Genomic DNA, 20,117 nt, shown 5'->3' on the forward strand with positions numbered 1-20,117 from the left:
TCCTATTTGGAGATTGTGCCCCAGAAGTAACCATCTCTGCTCCAGGCACACGGGGCAGGGGGGACACCGGGTCACAAGTTTCCCAGCTTGGATCCATATGGTCTGGAAGATGAATTCACGGCTCTAGCAGGAGGCATCTAAAGCCTGCTTTCACTCCAACCCCCTTTCCCTCTGGCCCAAACCTCACTGTGACAGAGACGGTTCTTGTCCGACACAAATTAGTCCTTTTTTCCAGAATGCCGTCCTTCTGGGAAATGACTCCCAGCCAGGAACCATATTGCTTGGTGTGTCTAAGTGAGACCATGCGACAAATTCAGGCCAGAATTTGCCTGGCACACAAATTCTTGTGTGTCACTGCAACACAGTGGGGAGAAGACCATACTTTCTCTCTTCCTCCGGTCTGCGGACTGGGTGCCCTTGGAGCCACAAAATAAACAAACCTGGACCCAGAGTCATCGTTTGGAGGAAAGCCACCCTGGGGATCACTAGACGAAGAGCTCCTTCATCGGACTTGGTGTGAGTGAGAAATAATCTGTGGTTTTGTGAAGCCACGGAGTTTGGGACTGTTATTGTGGCAGCGCAACCAGCCCACCTTACGACCTCCTACCCATCAACACGCTCAGTCTCCACCTGTTCCCCCAACTCACTGCGTTGTTTCACTTTGTCTGGGCCTTGCCATCTCTGTTCTCTTGACCTGGAATAACTCCTCCCTTTCCTAGCTGGTAAACCGCCAAGATTCAGAAGGGAAATTTATTCGGCGTCCTTGCCTGACTTCTCCCGGCTGTTTGCGACGCCCTCTTTCCTCCCATCTCTGCGCCTTGTAGCCTAGCCTCGGTGAGATCACATTGACATCGTCATCTTCTGCAAAGTCTGTGAGCTCTTGAAATGCGGGCACTAGATCTCGCTCTTTATGTTCAGGGCACCTAAAATAGCACTTGGCATGGAGGGTTTCTCAGTACATGAATTTTGGATGAGTCTAAGTGAACTGGGGGTGTGAGGGTTCTCAGATGACATCTTCTAGTCAGCTGACTATGGGCTGCCGTTGGTCAGAACCAGATAAGAGAGCTTGAATCACTGCAGAACTGTCCCTGTACAGCTGGGCACTGCTCTCAAAATCAGAAAAGCCCTCAAAGGGAATGCACAGAATAAAGAAGTGGGTCCTCAGAATTTGTCTTTTGCTATTCACCAAAGGTTAGAGGACATGAAAGCTCTCTTTTTTAGAATGTGTGTGTTTAATGACTACAGACCATGTCGAGTACCTGTTTAGCTTGAAAGACATTGGGAATTGGAACTTCCATCCAGAATTCAGCCAGAGATTTTTTTTTTAGTTCCTTTGCTTCTCTCTAAAATTCGATTTTTTTTTAAAATTTTTTGAGAGGACAAGGGGAGAAAAAAGTGAGTTCAAATGAAATGAGAAGTGCTTTAATAGGAATGTTTTATTGTCTCTGTCCAAGTTTCTAGCATAGCTTATAAAGTGAAAACACTGCTTTAACAAAAATGGAATACTACTGGTCACACAAAACCCTGTCCTTTCTCCTTCAAATCCGCCCAAGGAGGGGTCCCTCATTCTTCTGGGTTGCTGACAAGGGCTGTGGTGGAGTAGGAGTAGGGGCTGAGCAGGGCTGCAATGGTGTAGTGGCGGAAGCCAGAGTCGTTTGCTGTGAACACCACCTAAGAGAGAGCACAGACAAGGGCCGTTTCTATCAGAGCCTAGAATGTGAGTCACCAAGACGGAGACTACTGGAAGTCCAGTGCCAAGCTAATTCATTTTATTTGATGGTTTCTTTTTCTGGAACAGATTGAACAAAAGGCAAAAATCCAAATATGCAGGTAAGACTCCATGGGAGACTGGCGCAGCCCTTGGAACAAGATTTCTTTCCCAGGCCTGTGTCATCAGGTCTATGTCTCTCTCTCTTTCTCTCTCTCATTTTTTTTGCTTGTTTTTGCAAATTCACAGTAAAAATCATGGTGGCCCTAGCCTGACTGAGGGAAATCACAGAGAACCTAAGTGCTCTTTTCCATTTTCTTGGTTTTAGAAAAAAGAGGAGAAGAGGTAGTAATTGTCATTTGGTGGCCAGACAACCGAAGAGAGGTGACTGCCATTCTCACCACCGACCAGGGACCCAGAATTGTAGAGCTGGCCGGGAATATTCTTCCCATTTTAGAGATAAGTAAATAGAGAGATAAGAGATAAGTAAACCAGAGATAACAAGAAATAAGTAAACCAGACCTCTGAGTTAGTGTTTGGCCCAAATTTATACAGGACAGAGCCAGGTTAGAAGTTAAGGCTTCTGTCTCCAAACCCAGAGATTTTTCTCCCTCTATTCCTTTGCATTTTTTAACACAAAGAACAAGTATGTGTTTATGTGTATAACAATGCAATATAGAGTAAAAGTGGTATAGGGTTTTAGTTACAAAAGCACAGTGTGGAGGCTCACGTGAGAATTTTGAAATAGACACATGGGGGTTGGAGCTCATTTGAGCTTCATAAGCTGTCCAATTGGACAAATTGTTGACCAAAGTGGTGTTCTGGTCTGTCATGTACTTCGGTCAGGGTTAGTAGGGCTTCTGAGACTCAGGGACTGGGATAGTCTAGATGCCAGAGTGAGACAAATAAAGAGGAATTTGGTTTGGGAGATAGATGGGGGATAGTGAGGAGGTCTTTATTATTTGTTTTGTATACAGGTCTTGGGTTGAGTTTTGGACCCATCATGGATAAACATGGCTTTTTTCGTAATATGGAAAAAGGAAGCCTTGGTTGTTTGGAGACAGGAGGAAAAAAATCTGATTGAACCATACTGAAAATAAAAATAGCATGAGGGCAAGAGGCAGTGAGAATCACCTAAGAATCTCTGAAGGAGAAAAAACATTCCTTAAAGGCCAAGTGACTAGAATCATCTAGAGAAAGCTTCTTCCCTCTAACACTGACATTGTTCTCCAGCTCAACTTGATTCTTCCTCAAAACTGTAAATGGCATGATCTGTGCTCAAAATCCCATGAAGTGAAGAGGACTATTAGTTCCACAGGAAATTTTCTACTTTCTTGGCAAGAGTAACAAGGTGACCTGGGTCCCTGGCAAGGGAGGAGGGGCTGATGCAGAAAAACAGCATTTGTTTGGGAGGTCTTGATCAGGAGAAGCTGGTAGGGGAGGAACTCATGGCTGGACCCATCAGCACCAGCCACTGAGGAGAGGCCCCAGGACTCGTACTTTTCTGCCTTCCCTTTCTCACCCCCCAGATCCACGGGGCTGATGGTCCTACCTAATATGTCTGACATCAGTCCCTCTCCTTCCACCCTCAGAGCAGGAGTGAGTTTTCACTTATGAATTTCTAACATTTAGCAGAGTATAGACACATAGAAGGCTTTCATTTTCCAAAGTTAAGTTGATTTAATACTGAGAGTAAGTAACAGACAAGGAAGCTAACACCTAATGACTAAGAGCAACCCATGGTGGGCACTATGGCCATGACTCCTCTCATTAGGAGGAGCCCACTGCAGACAAGGGTTCCAAGGAGCCTGATCCTGTGTTCCAGGGTAGAGGCTGAGACTCTGTGAGCAAACGTTTTGTGGTAGGCTCCTCTAAGCCCTGCACGATGTAAACTAGGCTCCTTGTCTTGCTGCCAAGACTGAGGAGGAGCAGTCAAAGGCAAGCCTCTTGGTAGATGGGGAGCCCCAGCTCCCTGGATGACTTGTGAGCCCCAGAAGTCAAACAGGCTCCTACGATTTTTCTGGTAACACCGTCTACCAAAAGAACCATTTGATGTCAATTGAAAAGCTCATCCATGACCAAGCCAGAAATGATGGTTCTCTTTCATGCTGAGCTATTTTTCTTGCAGTTATTTGATCTTTGACCCCAACCAGCATGTCTGGATTCTCTTTCCGTGACAGCCATCTGGTTTAAATGACTTAAGGAGTTACAGGCAAGGAGGAGGTGCCAAGACTGGGCCCATGAATAACTCAGAGGTTCCCACTACCTCATAAGCAAAACAAAGCGTGTGAACCAAGGGTTACAAATGTGGCTTTATTGTTGTTTTAACCTGCTTTCTTATAGTAAGAAAGCTAAGGCACACTTGAGGCTAAGCCCAGCCTGGGCCCTGGTGGTCATTATTTCTACTTCCTCCTTTACTAGCCTGGGGTTTTGGACAAGTTATTTCACAAGTCTGTTAACTCAAATTCTTCCTCTGTAAAATGAGGCTAATAATAACAACCATGATGGGTTGTGGAGGAGGATTGAGTAGGTTAAATATAGAAAAGACAGCAGTCTGGCACGTGAGGTATGCTCAACCCCTGTTATTTATTGTGCTGCCATCACTATCTTGAATTTGTCATCTTATCTTGAATTTGTCATCTGTATGGGCATTACCTCAAATCGCTTCTCCAGACCTCTGGGAGCCAGAGGTGTTTTGGAATGAAGTGGGTTTTTGCTTTTGGTTTTTTTGTTTGTTTGTTTGTTTGTTTGTTTGTTTTTTCAGATTTTAGAGAAGTAAAGTGGCACATCTATGTTCCATTACATAACAGGGTCTGGAGAGCTGCTAGTCATCCAACACATTAGCAGTTCTTCGGCAAGCGAATATTCCTAGTCAGTGGAATTAAGAAAGATACTAAGGAGCGTCATGTAAATTCAGGTCATGTTACTAAGTGAGTTTCCAACAAACTTAGAAATAAACTTTTCTCTTCAGAGTTTTATACATTTCTGGCTGTAGAAACTGAAAAGGGGATCTAAGCTAGTTTCATGCTCTCCTTACAACATTTCCACGGCCTGTGACATGCAGACTGGGCATTACCTGGGATTAACAACAACAAGAACACAAATAAAATACTAAAGAGCAACCCGAGTGCCTATACGCTCTCACCTCTGCATATTCATGGAATGGGGAAATGCCGAGTGACTTCCAGTACGACTTGGTGTCTAATTCCACCTTGTACACCCCTTCTACAAATTTCTCAGCAGTTGTGAGCCCGTGAAGCTCTCCAAGTTCCTTGGTTTTCCTAGAAGGCAAAAATTATAGGTTAAGTTAGGCATTAGGGGAACGAATGCCAGGGCAAGGTGACACCACATGTGCACACGGGTGTACACACACACACACACACACACACACACATCACATATGTGCAGTGTGTGTATGTGGGGGAAAATACATATATATAAATATACATATTCAGCAAAGGGAGAGAGAAGGAAAGGCAAAATCCTAGTAACTGAAATTTACTGAGAAGAAATTTGTCAGAAAGATTTCAAAACTTTATTCTAGATTTTTCTAAGGAGAAGAGAAGGTATAGGTATAATGTTTCACCTCAAAAACAGTCATTGCAATTCAGGGTTGGTGTTTGGGTGAAAGTTCATAACTACCCCTCGGAAGTGACCATGAGCCTCAAGGACTTTGCAGGCCCCATGACACCAAGGTCTTACTCCTTTCCCTCCCAGCATGAGGTTGGCTTTCAGAGTTGGTATCACTTCAACACACGGGGGAACCCCGAAGCATGATAAGGCACCTGTATCTGAAATTATTTGCGTGTTTAATCTCTTTGGTAAAACTTTGCTAACAATAAATACAAGGCAACTCCTTTTAAAAAAATAACTAAGTCACTTCTATTTCTACATACGTACCAGCTCCATTACTGATGTTAGAAATTGCCCTCCATTAGACCTCAAAAACTGACAGATAAAAATGGAAGTTGTCTTCACTAACTCTGATCACTGCTTTTCCACCTTTCTTCTTTTCTAGGAAGAAAAGATTTAATTTCGTTCGTTCTTTCTTTCTTTCTTTTTTTTTTTTTTTTCGGTCTTGTCAGAAGGAAAAAACACCCACATGAACATCCGAATGTTTGGTGTTTATTCGATCTCTTGCTTAGAATATTCTCTTAAGTACTTTCCACATTGTGCTTGGCATTTTAGATAAACATAAATGAATTCACAAATAAACACTCAGTTGAAACCACACCAACAGAAAAGGTCTTCCCAGGGATGGGTGAGGAATCATAATGCGGTTCTTGGGATTCAATTAAAACCCACAGAAGTTTTCCTTCCTGGAGACATAAGCACTTAGCAGTATCGTCTGGTGCTGAGGGTTTCTTGGCTACTCATTCACACAGTGAGTTGGTTTAGGTTTACTAATGTGCATTTTCTTTGAAATTCTTGCTAAAGGAGGTGGGAAACCACCATGAAAATTGGGCAGTGGCCACAGATGGTAAGAAGTCACTGTTGCACCTGACGTTGGGTGATTGGTCTGGGGCTGGAATTTGCTTATGTGCCTTTCTTGTCTGTGTCCATTCCTTACTGAGTGCACAGCCTCCAGCCTGGCACAGACTCGGTGCTCCACGTGTTCTGGTTAGACACAAGTGCTGAAGTCTGGAGGGTCAGTTAAACTACAGATGCGCACCTTGTCAGGGCTGTCCCTCAGTTCCTTTCCTTTCATTAATAAAGTAGCTCAAATTGCACTTTTTGCCTATAATTCCAAGCCAACGACACTCAGCTTGAGTGTTTGGCAAGGGCACTGGGAAATCTGTGACACTCTTGAAATGGTGTATACATGTGTGTGGTGTGTGTGTGTGTGTGTGTGTGTGTGTGTGTGTGTGATTTTTCTGGGTTTGGAGATCATAGAAGATTACCTTCTTAAAGTGGTCTGTGACTCAAGAAGGCCGTGGACTACTACTAGAGAAAGAGGGGGTGCTGGCTCCTCCTTTTCCTTTTGGTCTGTCCCTTCAGGGCATCCCAGGGGAAGCAAAACAAGAGCAGGGCATCCTCCCCATGACCTACTTGACCCCTGCCTGCATTCTTTGGTGAATGGCAAATGGTGTGAGGCACTCTCTCTAAGAAAAAGCAGGAGAATGAGCAGCTAGAACGAGGTTCCCAGGTCCGGGCTGGTTGGGCAGCTTACCCAGAGGCGAAGAGCTCCCAGCTCTCGTCAGCAGCCTTTTTGAACACTTTCACGTCCACGTTGACAGCAGGGCTGCCTCGGACGGCGTCTAGGACTTTGACCATCAGAGGGCACTTGGATCCACCAGAGCCCTGGGGATAGAGAAGGCCAGGGAGAGGTCAGCAAAACCGATCAGAATGAAAAGGCCTATTCTTTTTCTTGTTTTTTATTTTATTTATTTATTTATTTAAGAGAGAGAGAGCGAGCACAAGCAGGGGGAGGGGCAGAGGGAGCAGTAGACTCCCCGCTGAGTAGGGACCCTGATGTGAGGCTTGATCTCAGGACCTTGGGATCATGACCGGAGTCAAAGGCAGACCCTTAACCAACTGAGCCACTCAGGCACCCCTGGAAGGATCTATCCTTTATAGGGTTCGAAATCTAAAACAAGGCAAGATGTACAGGCCAGTTCCATTTCCAGCAATATAAGTGTTGCTAGGTAATGAGCTCCCCTTCTCCATGTCACACAGACGTGATTGTTCCCAAAGCAAAGCTGGTTTATGCTTCTGTCCCCTATGATCAGCTGGGGACATGCCTAATGAATTTTAAGGGAGAAAAGAGGCCCCCTGAGAACAATTGCTTTGTGAAGCCTCGCTATTTGAGTGGAATTACTGAAAAGACGCCATAGGCCCAAAGAGTGAGTTTCTCCCTGAGAACCCTTCAGTCCTCTGTTGCTGTTGTCATTCCCTCTTATTAGTTGTACAATCCTGTCGGACTATTTCATGACCCATTTAATAGTATTAGTTAATTCTTCCAGAGGACTTAAGAATTTGGTATTTGACTAGAAGGTTTTCTGCCAAGCCTTTCAAAAATTAATCAATAAAGACATTTTGATTAGCTGAAGGGAAATAAACCTTATAAAAAGATGCATTTCTGAAAACGTGATATTGGTAGCTTCGCGAAGATCACGTCTTTATTTCTACCATCTGAGGAAACAGAGCGGAGGAGCCAGGCCCCCTAACCCCAGGGCACCAGAGCAACAGCGGGACACACCCAGGGTTCCAGCCCCCGTTCAGTGAGCTCTGCAGAACTTGGCTCATTTTGAAGTTCAACTCAATGATATTTAAAAGTCCATGCGGGCTACCCTTGTCCTAGTAACAAAAGGCGGCTGGCAGAGCTGAAAGAATTCACTTCTACTTCATCTAGTGGACCTCAGGGTCTGTATAAAAGGACTTCACAGAATCCAGCACTCACCGCAAGGCCAGCCTCTGACACAAGTACCAGTCCGGCGAGGCAAAGGAGGAGCAGACGACCAGAAGCCATCCTGTCAACAGTGCGCCAGCCTGTGAGGTGGCCGCCCCCAGCCGGGGCCTTTTATGCGCCCTTCTCCCAAGCCATGCCGCTGATCCCTGCCAACTGACTCCAAACCTGCTGATTCCGATTATTGACTTAATCAACAAAGGGAGAATAAGTAACTCACACAAATATGAACCTTGCCTAGAGAGATTAGAGTGTAGGAACATTAGCTCTATGAAATATTCTTATGCCTGACGGGTCAATGGCCAGCTAGATCACCAAAACAAAACACACAAAACCAAACAGTCGTGTTCTTCTCTCCACTTGGCTGGAGGTAGCTGCATTCTTGGGAATTTTCTTTTTTTTTTTTCTCCCTTACAGATTTTTATGCATTTTTCTTTTTTCGTTTTCTAGACGTCTTGTCTCTTGTTTTAGATGTGAGATGCAAGTTGTAATAATTTATTTCACATGGAATGATGTTTGGCCTCACAGGGTTAAATACAGTGCATTAGAAAAACATCAGTGCACTTGGTATACATGTCCAATAATCAAAAAGAAAAACTCTTGACGGTGCTTATATTTTAAAAAGCCTATGTTTCAGCCAAACTAAGTCATCTGGAAGCTTTGCTTACTCAGAATTTCTCCACCGGTTTTTGTGTTCTTCCCAGACAAGGTTCATCTCAACCCAAGAAATAATGATATGTTTCAAACTGACATTAAAGAGCCTGAAATACAAAAAACCAGATCTTTTTTAAATTATTATTATTTATTTTAGAGAGAGCGATAGCATGAGTGGAAGGGGCAAAGGAGAGGGGGAGAGAATCTCAAGTAGGCTCCGCACTGAGCAGGGAGCCTGACACCAGACTCAGTCCCACAACACTGAGATCATAACCTGAGCTGAAACCAAGAGTCAGTTGCTTTACCTACTGTGTCACCCAGGTGTCCGGAAAACCAGATATTCTTACTGTTTCTCCTGCATGAATGTGCAGAAACATGGCTACCCAGCTGGTTTTTAAATCTCAAGAATCATAATCTGGGACACCTGACTGACTTGGTAGAACATGCATTTCTTGATCTTGGGGTTGTGAGTTTGGGGCCCATGTTGGGCTTAGAGTTTATTTTAAAAAGAGAATCACAATCCAAATTTCTTGAAGGAAGTAGAAAGGACTGTAAGACCTGGAAGTTATGGTTGACAGCATATTGTCTTCCTCCTCCCAACTTACACGCCCAGAAATTATCACTATTCGATGATTCGATGATCAAGTTTCAACTCGGGTACATGAATGCACACATATGTGTATGTGGCTTTGTTCATGAATTCCTTAAGACAGGTTTGTCCTTACAGGGACATGCAGAATATAGACAACGATTTTGGACAAATACATGTCAAGGATAGGTCGCGTCTAGAGCAGCGAGGGTTGGGAGAGCATTCTCACAGCTGACAGAATCAGGCTGAAAAGAAGTTGGCAAGTGATCATGAAGGAGAACAGCTTTCAGGGAAGAGTGGAAGGACAGGGAAGCATTTCAGGAATATGGAAATGAGCAGGACACTTGGGGAGGGTGGGGTCATCACAGGAGAGTAACCAGAGCAAATCTATTTCTAAGCATAGCTCCAAATGGAATCTTAGAGCCTTAGAGCCTGGCTCTGAAGTGGTACAGGAAAGAGTTTTGAGTTGGCTGATAGATAACCTGAATCATCCAGTTGCTACTTCCACTGCCCCATTTCCAGGACGACCTTCTCTCAGTTATTAAATAACCTCAGATACTCAAGCTTGTGCATTAGTAAAATGGAAATATCTAATATTTTACTTTAAAGGGCCTTTCTAGTAGCTTTTAATATGAGAGGATATAAAAGCTTTTTGTAAACTGTAAACCACTGCTCTGGTGTCAAGGATAGTTATAACAATTTAGCTCAACATCTCTGCTAAGGAGAAGACCCTTTCTCAACATTTTTTATATATTGTCATCCAATTTTCTCTTGACTTGTTCCCGTGGCTCAGAACTCACATGGAAGGCCCGTTTTCAGACTATGAAAATACTTGAAAATTCTCTTATATCCCAAGTCCATCTTCCATCTCAGCATCACATTCTGTTGAAACCGAAAACTGTCCCCTGTTGACACTGTGAACTGGCCATCCCGGGCTGCCACTGGTTTGTAGAAATGGTATGTATGGGTTATGGGATGTTTCTTCAAATATTCTGAAATAGTTGCTAAAATTAAAAGTTGAGACACATTGCATAAAAATTTCTGTTTCTGGCTTCTCTGGAAAAATCAGAAAAGATGGCAGCTCTCAGCCCACATTCACACATTACAGTGGGCTCTCCCTCTCAGACATCACAGTGCATTAGGCCTCCCTCCAGCTCTCCGGCTAGCTGACATTTCTAAGCAGCACTGTCAGGCTCAAGCTTGGTTCTTTCCTTACACATGCCCTTGTTTGTCTCATCTATTTCTTACCTGGCCTCTTGGCAACTTGGGTTAACTATTGCTGGTCTTCCAACAGCCATTTAAATAGTGAATGACAGCTCGGAGTTTTGTTTTTGTCTTTGTCTTTTGCTTTGCCAAACAGACATTCTCACTTCTTTGCTTGATTCCTTTTCAGACAGTTTCTGGAATCCTTATCACCGAGAACTTCTTCCTCTGACATACTCCCACTGGCCACTGTTTCTCTTCAAATGTGGTGCTCTGATGGGGACACGGGAGCCAGATGGGATCAGGCCAACAAACAGGACTGAGACCATTATTTCCCTTGGCAAAGGCACTTCACTGCCAAGGGGGCACCCTAAGAGCATTTGTACCAGAGCAGCTATGAACCCCTCATCATAACACTACCCATTGTGACCTGATAGGCACAATGATCTCAAATCATCATATATTATCCACTGTCCTATGCTTTTATCATGTATAAATTTTATCTTATTTGTTTTTCAGCTTTATGGAGATATACTTGACAAATTATAAGATATATTTTTTTTAAGATTTTCTTTATTTATTTGTCAAAGAGAGAGGGAGAGAGAGCAAGCACAGGCGGACAGAATGGCAGGCAGAGGCAGAGGGAGAAGCAGGCTGCCCGCTGAGCAAGGAGCCCGATGTGGGACTCGATCCCAGGACGCTGGGATCATGACCCGAGTTGAAGGCAGCTGCCCAACCAACTGAGCCACCCACGCGTCCCAAATTATAAGATATTTAAAGTGTACATTGTGGTGATTTGATTAATGCATATATTGTGGAAGGATTTCCCATCTAGTTAATTAATACATCCATCACCCCACATGTTTTTACCTTTAAAAAAAAGATTTTATTTATTTATTTGAGAAAAAGAGAGAGAGTGAGAGAACACAAGTGGGGGGAGGGGGAGAGGGAGAGAGAGAACCAGACTCCCTGCTGAGCATGGAGCAGAACATGAGGCTTGACCCTAGAGCCCAGAGATCATGACCTGAGCTGAAGTCAGATACCTAACTCACCGAGCCACCCAGGCGCCCTTTATCTAATTTATGTGTGAGAATGTGTAAGTTCTACTGTCTCACAAATTTCAGTTATACAGTGTACTATTATCAACTAAAGTTCCCATGGTTTACATTAGTCCTTAGACTTTATTCATCTTACAGCTGAAATTTGTACTTTTATCAGCCTCTTATTTCCCCCACCTTCCAGCCCTGGCAACCACTTTTCTACATTCTGTTTCTGAGTTTGACTTTTTTTTTTCTTTTCTTTTTAAATTTAGATTCCACTTATAAGTAATACAATGTAGTGTTTGTCTTTCTCTGTCTGGCTTATTTCGCTTAGCATCATGCCCTCTAGGTCCATTCATGCTGTCATAAATGTCAGGGATTTCCTTCTTTCTCGTGGCTGAATAAAAATCCAGTGTATTTACATACCAATCTTATTTATCCATTCATTTGTCTTCTGGCACGTACGTTGTGTCTTTATGTTGGCTATTGTGAATAATGCTGCAGAGAACATGGGAATGCAGATGTCTCTTTGATATTCGATTTTCATTTCCTTCAGATATGTATCCAAAAATGGAATTGCTGGATCGTATGGTAATTCTATTTTTAATTTTTTGAGAAACCCTCGTACTATTTCCTCTAGTAGCCGAACCAATTTACATTTCCAGTAACAGTATACAAGGGTTCTCTTTTCTCCACATTCTGGCTCATGTTGTGTCTTTTCTTTTTGATGATTATCATTCTGGCAGGTATGAGGTGCTAACTCATTGTGGTTATCATTTATAAATTTTAACCTAAATATGGGAACCTATATTTATGTCTTCCTGTTAGTTCTATTCCTGTTAGTTCTAATAAGATGGCTTCCCCCAAGCCATCTTATTACACCATTTAATAGTTGATTCCGTCATTCCCTGTGTTAGTGTGCCCTCTAAGCCTTGTCCTTGGCTGCTTGGACTTGCTTGCCTTCTGAACTGTCATTGATCTGGAAATCATTAATAAAATTTGAATTTGAACACGACAAGGAGGTGGAGGGAAAGCGGAGTCATGCAGAGTACAAGGAGCAGCTGCATTTGATTGTTGAATCAACCATAAATTTGCAGAGAGAGAGGTTATTTTTAACATAAAGAGAAAAACGTTGGCAGAGATCTAAAGATCAAAGGGAGATGGTCTAAGGTAAATGTAAAAGAGCTCAGGAGAAGGAGCTTTCAGTGCCTTTTAGGTGAGGGAAGAGCAAGGAGGAAGGAAAAAGAGAAAAGGAAGGGAAATGCATTCTCGGTCAAAGGAACGCTTGTTGGACCAAGTGGCAATGACTAATCCAAGAAAAATCCAGTGTTTCCTGCCTGAGAGGCAGGAATGACTGAGGATGACTGAGGGTCACTTGGGTAAACACAGGCACCCTAAGATAAGAGGGCCTGCCTTTCCCCTGTTCCTTTGAGTTTATGAAAGCTCTTTGAGAAAGATGGTTGGTTACATGGGATCACCAAGAGGGATGAGTTAAGGTCAAAGGTCTCCACATTCCTGGGGTCCTAAGTGGTTGCTGTAGAAACTGTGCTCTAGGGCAAATATTAGCGGCAATAAGGATCCATTGCCCAAAACAAAAGGTGCGTTATTGAGACATTTATGCTACAATTGTGTCTTTTCTTAGCCATATTTTGTTTTTCCTCCCATTCTGACCATGGGACTATAGTTAAATGTTTAGTTGAGGTAAAATAGACTAATTTGATGACAACATTCCTCTTCCTACTACAGAAGACGTGGTGGTTAATGGAAGGGTCTGCCCTTAATTTAAGGTCCTTCTGCTTTCTCCCTTGTAACGAACAAACTTACCAATATTTTTAAAGTACAATAGATTAACTCTTTTTTTCTTCATTTAGTTTCTGAGGGTGCCTATGAAATGCTAGCCAGGGGGGTCTGTTGACCCTGAAATGCTTATTAATATTATTGCAAGTAAGCTGATTAGCCAGAGTGGAGAGTTGGCTGGCCAAGTGCTTGGAATGGGCCTCCGTGGAAGCAGTGGGGGTGGGGCTGGACCCTGGATCTTTGCGGGGGTACAGAATTCAATTCTGTTAGTTCCTCTCAAAGTGAATAAGCCCTGTGGGTTTGATTAAAGGTAAGCAAATCATAAAAGATTCATTTTAAACCATAATACCAACTTAATTAATAGTCAGATGGTTGCTGAGTAAGCAAGGAATTACAGCAAAGGAACTTGACTGATTCTTTGAAAACATTTTATCCAAACTACTGTTGAGACTAGAAACATTTCTTTACTTCACCATAGATTATGCTTTTCTGGCGCTCAAAATGCTTGTGTCCACCTTATCTGGCATGTCTTTTCTCAGGGATTGCTGAATAAACACTAAAAAGGGCTTTTCCTTTGTCTTCCCTTCTTTCACTGTCCATATGGACAACCGTGCAGGCAAAGGCAAACATTAGCTAGGACACGTTAATTAGACCTCATTTTATTTTTTTATTAATTGTAATTTTAGTTTCACGGTTGAATCTCAGGGCCCAACCTTGTTGGGAAAAACAGCTGGGAACTTCCCAGTATAAGAATTTTCCACAGCTCTTATCCTGCATGCTACCATATTTGGGGACTGTATCATGGAAAGCAACAAACCACGGCCTCACACCAAGTTAGAAAACTGACCCTGTCTCTATCTGGAGGACTTCAATTTACCTTACGTCAATAGCTCAGATGATTCAAGGTCAAGAGACCCATGCCTAGGGACAAGTTCATATCTGTCCTAGCAATTACACATTTGTTAAGGATTTTATCCATAGGTAGTTATTAGATAAAGTTAGAGTTTTGATTTCTGGAGCCACTCAAAGTTCACCCAGCCCTTCTTATGATGGAGAGAGGTATAGACAGGAGAGGGGAATCCAACTGGAGATTTCCATTCTCATCTAGCTGCAGGTTTTCTTTGTGTTTCTGTTTTCTTCTGCAGCTCTCATGTCCCTGGTATGGCAAAACAAGCCTGAGATCGCATGTCCCTTGGATGGGCCTGTGTGACCATATCCTGTGATAAGCAAGAATCAGGGTATGTCCCGATGGAGAGATAGGATGGAACAGACTACTTTCTTCTCCAAACATGTCTTCGTGATTGCCTGATAGCTTAGCTCAGTTCACCAACAGACTGCTCTGGGGCTTGGGTCCATTGTTCCAGCTAGAATTTAAAAAGATTTTGTTACTGATTTTTTTTTAATTTATTTTTTATTTATTTTCAGCATAACAGTATTCATTATTTTTGCACCACACCCAGTGCCCCATGCAATCCATGCCCTCTATAATACCCACCACCTGGTACCCCGACCTCCCACCCCCCGCTGCTTCAAACCCCTCAGATTGTTTTTCAGAGTCCATAGTCTCTCATGGTTCACCTCCCCTTCCAATTTCCCCCAACTCCCTTCTCCTCTCTATCTCCCCATGTCCTCCATGCTATTTGTTATGCTCCACAAATAAGTGAAACCATATGATAATTGACTCTCTCTGCTTGACTTATTTCACTCAGCATAATCTCTTCCAGTCCCATCCATGTTGCTACAAAAGTTGGGTATTCGTCCTTTCTGATGGAGGCATAATACTCCATAGTGTATATGGACCACATCTTCCTTATCCATTTGTCCGTTGTTACTGATTTTTTTTTTCTTAACTCACATCGCCTTTAGAATCAGCTTAGAACCATCATCCAGGATTCGTGGCTCAGGATCCATATTTTGGTGACTTTTATGTATCTTTCAATTTTAGGAATATGACTAATATAAGGATATTTTCTGTTCGTCAACTGAATAAAAAACAAGCAACTTTTGGGTATCTTCTGAATGTGTGCCATGCACTAGCCATCACCATGAGAAATATCAAGAAGCACAAGTTTCAAAGTTGCTTATAATTGAGTTATTTTTATATTTTATTTTTTTAAAGACTTTACTTATTTATTTGAGAGAGAAAGAAACAGTGCTAATTGGGGGGGGAGGTGAAGCAGAGAGACAGAATCCCTGCTGATTGAGGAACTGGACATATATGGGGCTGGATCCCAGGATCCTGAAATCGCAACCTGAGCTCAAGTTAGATGCTTAACTGCTGAACCACCCCAGGCACTCCCTCCAAGTTGCTTATAATTTAATTATTAAAAAAATATATTTGCCATTCAATGGGAAACAGTTGAAGAGGTAGGTAATTATTCAGAGAAGGAGGAAGTCACTTTCAGGCTCATGGAATGCTTCTGTTAAGAAGTGAGATTTAAGCTTATCATCAAAGATAAATATAAGCTCGGTAGGAGAAAAGGAGCAGTGTGTGAGATTTCTATCCCATACAAGTAAGGAAGCCTTTGAGGGGCAGATGTTGGACAGGGCAGAAGGAGAAGTTAATGGCATGCTTACTAGGGTACACAGAATAGAGGAAACTTTGAAATCCAGGATTAGGAACTGAGCATCTGATGGAAGCATCTGTTTTAAAGGGCTAGACAGGTTGAGACCAGGAATGAGACAATGGAACAGTGATGGAGAAAACAGAGCAAGCAGGTCAGGAGAGGTTGGAAGAAGTCCAGAGCCTGAAGTCTGATGGAGTCTGGACTGAAGAGGATTCTGGATGCTTGTGCTTCTCCGAATTTTCCACTCCTGTAAGAATGATAAGATCTGTAACAGTACTTAGGGTAAGTGGAAAAGTCTGTTTCATTTGGAGGCTATGAGCCTAGTGAACCCAGACCCCAAGCCTTACCTGGCAACTCCAAGGGCAGAGGGGAACATCCCTGTACAACCTGTACACTGCGTTTGTTGTGCATGGATCAGAAATTTCAGCAATGACATATTGAGACCCAGTTATAGGGGTTTGGTTATATTTGTTGTTGCTAGTACAGATTTTATTGGGCCCTTCAAGCCTGCTTTGTGAAGGATAAGGGAGCTGGTCTGAGCACTGAGTTGGTGGGACAGAGGGCCATGAAAACCAGAGTGAGCCCAAGAGCAGAAGTGGAAAAATATCAGATACGGCCTGAGGACGAAGGGTAGAGTCATGTCTACTGTACGGATGATGGCTTGTGTAAGCCTAAGCAGATGAGCTAGAAACACAGTTAGGAGTTCGATTGTGCAATCTCTTCAGTGCTTTCCTGAGAAGTCGGAGTTTTACTTAGACATGAGAACATAAACTCTCCCGATAATTTTTGAAAATCTTTATAATGATGTTGTTTCCCATCAAATGGGCAAATATATTTTCTTAATAACTAAATTATAAGCAACTTGAAGTTCCACTATGTTGGGACCTCTTGGCTCACCTTCAGATGTTTGATTATAGTGAGCCTGGGACACTCTGCCTCATGAGGTCAGTGAGTTCATTGTCACTAGGAGGTCCATAGGAAAGCTCACTGGCCATTAGTCACAAGTATCCGTTCAATGTCATTGACTTCCTTTGTAATCCTCTATATTTAATTTTATGCACAATGAGGTTAAGAACTCAGGCAAAGAGACAGAATGAGTCCTAGTCCAGCACCGTGTGGCTGTAATCTAATGGAGTTCACTGGCATACATGGAGAAAGAGATTGGCAGTCATCCTGGGACTGGTTAGTCATGGATGGAAATTGTGATGTTGGCTGTTTAGATGGAAGATTTGTAGTTTATGGACAGGATTTCCCCTGGGGTAAAGAAGAGTGCCCTGGAGATACTCCATGGAGATAGAAGACGTGTTATTCATCCTGACCTATGTACCATTGGGTTTGTTGTGGAAATCACTACTCTGAAATGTTTATTTACACCTCAGCATTTGTGAGCTTGGTCAACAAAAGGCCGATCTCTGAGATTTTAGATGAAACAGTGGTTCCAAGCTTCCACAGTTGACTTTGGATGTTGGTTGGCCCATGTGAATTGGCAAATTCACCCAGGTAATACCCCTGAGGGAGAAGGCCAGCTGGGCTTCACGTGGAAAACGGACCTCCTGCAGTGTTACAGTAGTCATCAGGCTGGCGTGGTGTCACTGGTTTAGAAGGAAGGGACACTGTTCAACAGACAGAGTTAAGCAGGAGGATACCAGAGGGATAGGGTGTTGAGGAAGATGGAGGGGTAAAAATGATTTTCCATTTTAAAATTTCAGAAGATTAGAGAGTGTCTCTCTGACAGAAAAGACATAAGGCAGTGAATAAAAATAACCGTGTAGTAAACCGAAGATCTTATTTATGGAAGGAGAGCATTTGCATATTTAAAGGCAGAGGGCAAAGAGACAGTTCAAGTTTAACCCTACTCCTATGGCTCTGTAGCAACATCACTGCTCATCCATTTCCCATGCAATCTTTTCTATAAGCTCCTGCCAAGCTAATCATCTTAATGCATACCTCTGATTACATCACATGTCTTTTCAAAAGCTTTCTCTCACTCTCCATGGTCAGCTAAATAAAGTCCAATGTCCTTTGTGTGGCATTCAGAGATGGGCAAGACTTAGCTCTTCTCCATCGTCATTTATTGCTGTGGTTCCTCAAACACCAGCTGAGCACTGGTCCTGCCACCTGGGACCTGCCACCCTGTGCCCTTCTACCCCCTCCTTGTCCATTCTCCTGCAGACTGCTAATTGCCTGAGGGGGCAAACAAAGCTCCCAGAGGTTTTTTAGTGTGCAAAAGGCCACCCTGTATGGAGGATGAGGCTTGAGGCAGGAGTTTTCAGAGAAGAGGGAGTTTTGGGAGCCTAGCAAAGTGCTGGTGAAGGCCATGGGCACGGAGAGAAAAAAAGCAGATGAAAGCTTATGAAGGTAGAATTAAGGGATTGGTGCCATTAGGAATGGAAAGTGAACGAGAAGGAAGAATCAAGGGCGACTGGAGTACTTTATTTTGAGAAGTTATTTAGGTGATCAAATTATTTACCATTACAGCTAAAAATACGAAAGAAAGTGAATCTAGTTTGGGGCATGTTGAGCTTCAGGGGTTGGGAACCAGGCATCCATGTCCAGATTGTGGTTGGGAAGAGCCTGGAAGATAGGGCTTGGTGGGGGTGGGACTCAGGTTGATGCTGGAGACTCAGCGTCATGAGCATTCAGGTTGGATTCCAGCATTTGGAGGTCACTGACAGCCATTAACAATGGAGGTTTGAGAATGGAACTCTGGAGTCAAACAGTTAGTTGGTGATAAAAGCAAGAAAAGCCTGAAACAGGTTTTTCCCAGGCAGAAGTTACTTCTGTCCTGGGAAGTGCTTTCTATCTCTTTTGAACATTTATGACACTCACCAGACTTGTTGGTACTCTGTTGCCCTGTCTGGAAACGACAGTGCCTTGAAAGAAGAGGCAATACCTTTTTACTCTGCATCCGCAGTCCCTCGTGTGGAACATGACACACAGGAAATGTCTAATAAATGCTTCTCGAGTGATTCCATAAACAGACGAGGCCAATTCCAGCTGCAGCTTGGCTTTGCTTTTTCTCTCGGTGAATCAACACTTGCATTGTCTTCTCTGACTGATTTTTGCCATTTGTGATCTTGGTTGAACAATCTGTCATTTGCCTATGTTCTGGGCTGCTCTGGCCAGATGGAATCAAGCTGAGTCTGAGCTCCCGCGTTCCTGATTGCACCCCCTGACCCCTACCTTTGTTTCCCTGCCTGGTCGCCTGGGCCCATCCTCACCCAGGGGATTTTCCATGGGCCTCTAACCAGCTTCTGTACTTGCCTGAGGATTCATTTCTTCATCTTTGTTGATGGACTCAAATCCAAAACATCTTTACTATGGTTCAGCACAACAGGCAGCTCCCCTGACGTTGAATTGCCTCTAGAACACGCACTCTAGAAGACAACTTCACCTCACTTTTTAGTTAGCTCTGAACAGGTTGGGAAATGGGAGCAAACTGCTTTATTCTGAGTTGTTAAAGAAATCTGTGTCTTTGGGGTCAGGGGAGGAAGAATCCCTACCATACATCCTGGATCAGTGTTTCCTAAAGTGTTTGGTCTCAGACCAAATGTGTCAGCATTCCCCGGGAGCTTGTTAAAATGTAAATTTTAGAGAGTCACCCCCAGCATAGTGAATTGGGAATTCTGGGAGTGGGGCCCAACCATCTGTTTTAACAAGATCTCCAGGTGGTTAGGATGTGCTGTGAAGTTTGGTACAACTCATGTTCAGGAGTGAGGTTGGGCCTTGGAGTCCAAAGTCTGGTTTCTTTAACAGCTTGGCCATCCCCTAGGTGGGTAACCTTGGCCAAGTTCCTTAAACTTTCCAGACCTCAGGTTTTGTTTTTCTTTATAAAATAAAATTTTTGAGTTAGTTGATCACAGATTGGAGTCATATGCTCTATGAATCTTTGAACACCACAAAGACAACAACACAAATTCTCATGGTGTTAGTTAACAGGGTAGAGCTTCAGGGCTGACTAGTTACATTAAAAGGGACAGGCTGGCCAGTGACCAGGTGCCTGCTGTCTTTGACCTCCAACCTTGTTCAGAAACAAATCCATTTGGCCAGGTGTCCATGAGGCAAATAAGAACCTCTTTGCCAAAGTTCTATGTTGAGAGAGGTTAAGCAAATAATCTATGACATATGGGTTCTATTGAGTCAGGGTCTCCTA

General features: G+C 43.2%; 1 protein-coding gene across 1 annotated transcript; it reads right to left on the reverse strand.

The window, feature by feature from the left end:
• Positions 1-1,417: 1,417 nt before the first annotated feature.
• TTR (transthyretin) lies at positions 1,418-8,223 on the reverse strand. Its single transcript, XM_032311186.1, has 4 exons — positions 8,109-8,223; positions 6,879-7,009; positions 4,854-4,989; positions 1,418-1,671 (listed from the first exon to the last, which is right to left on the reverse strand). Exons 1-4 carry the CDS (start codon positions 8,175-8,177, stop codon positions 1,564-1,566), a joined length of 444 nt encoding a protein of 147 aa, XP_032167077.1. The 5' UTR covers positions 8,178-8,223; the 3' UTR covers positions 1,418-1,563.
• Between the last annotated feature and the right edge of the window lie 11,894 nt (positions 8,224-20,117).

This window comes from Mustela erminea, chromosome 13 (assembly GCF_009829155.1).
Source record: "Mustela erminea isolate mMusErm1 chromosome 13, mMusErm1.Pri, whole genome shotgun sequence".
In the NCBI taxonomy this organism is placed as follows: Eukaryota; Metazoa; Chordata; class Mammalia; order Carnivora; family Mustelidae; genus Mustela; species Mustela erminea.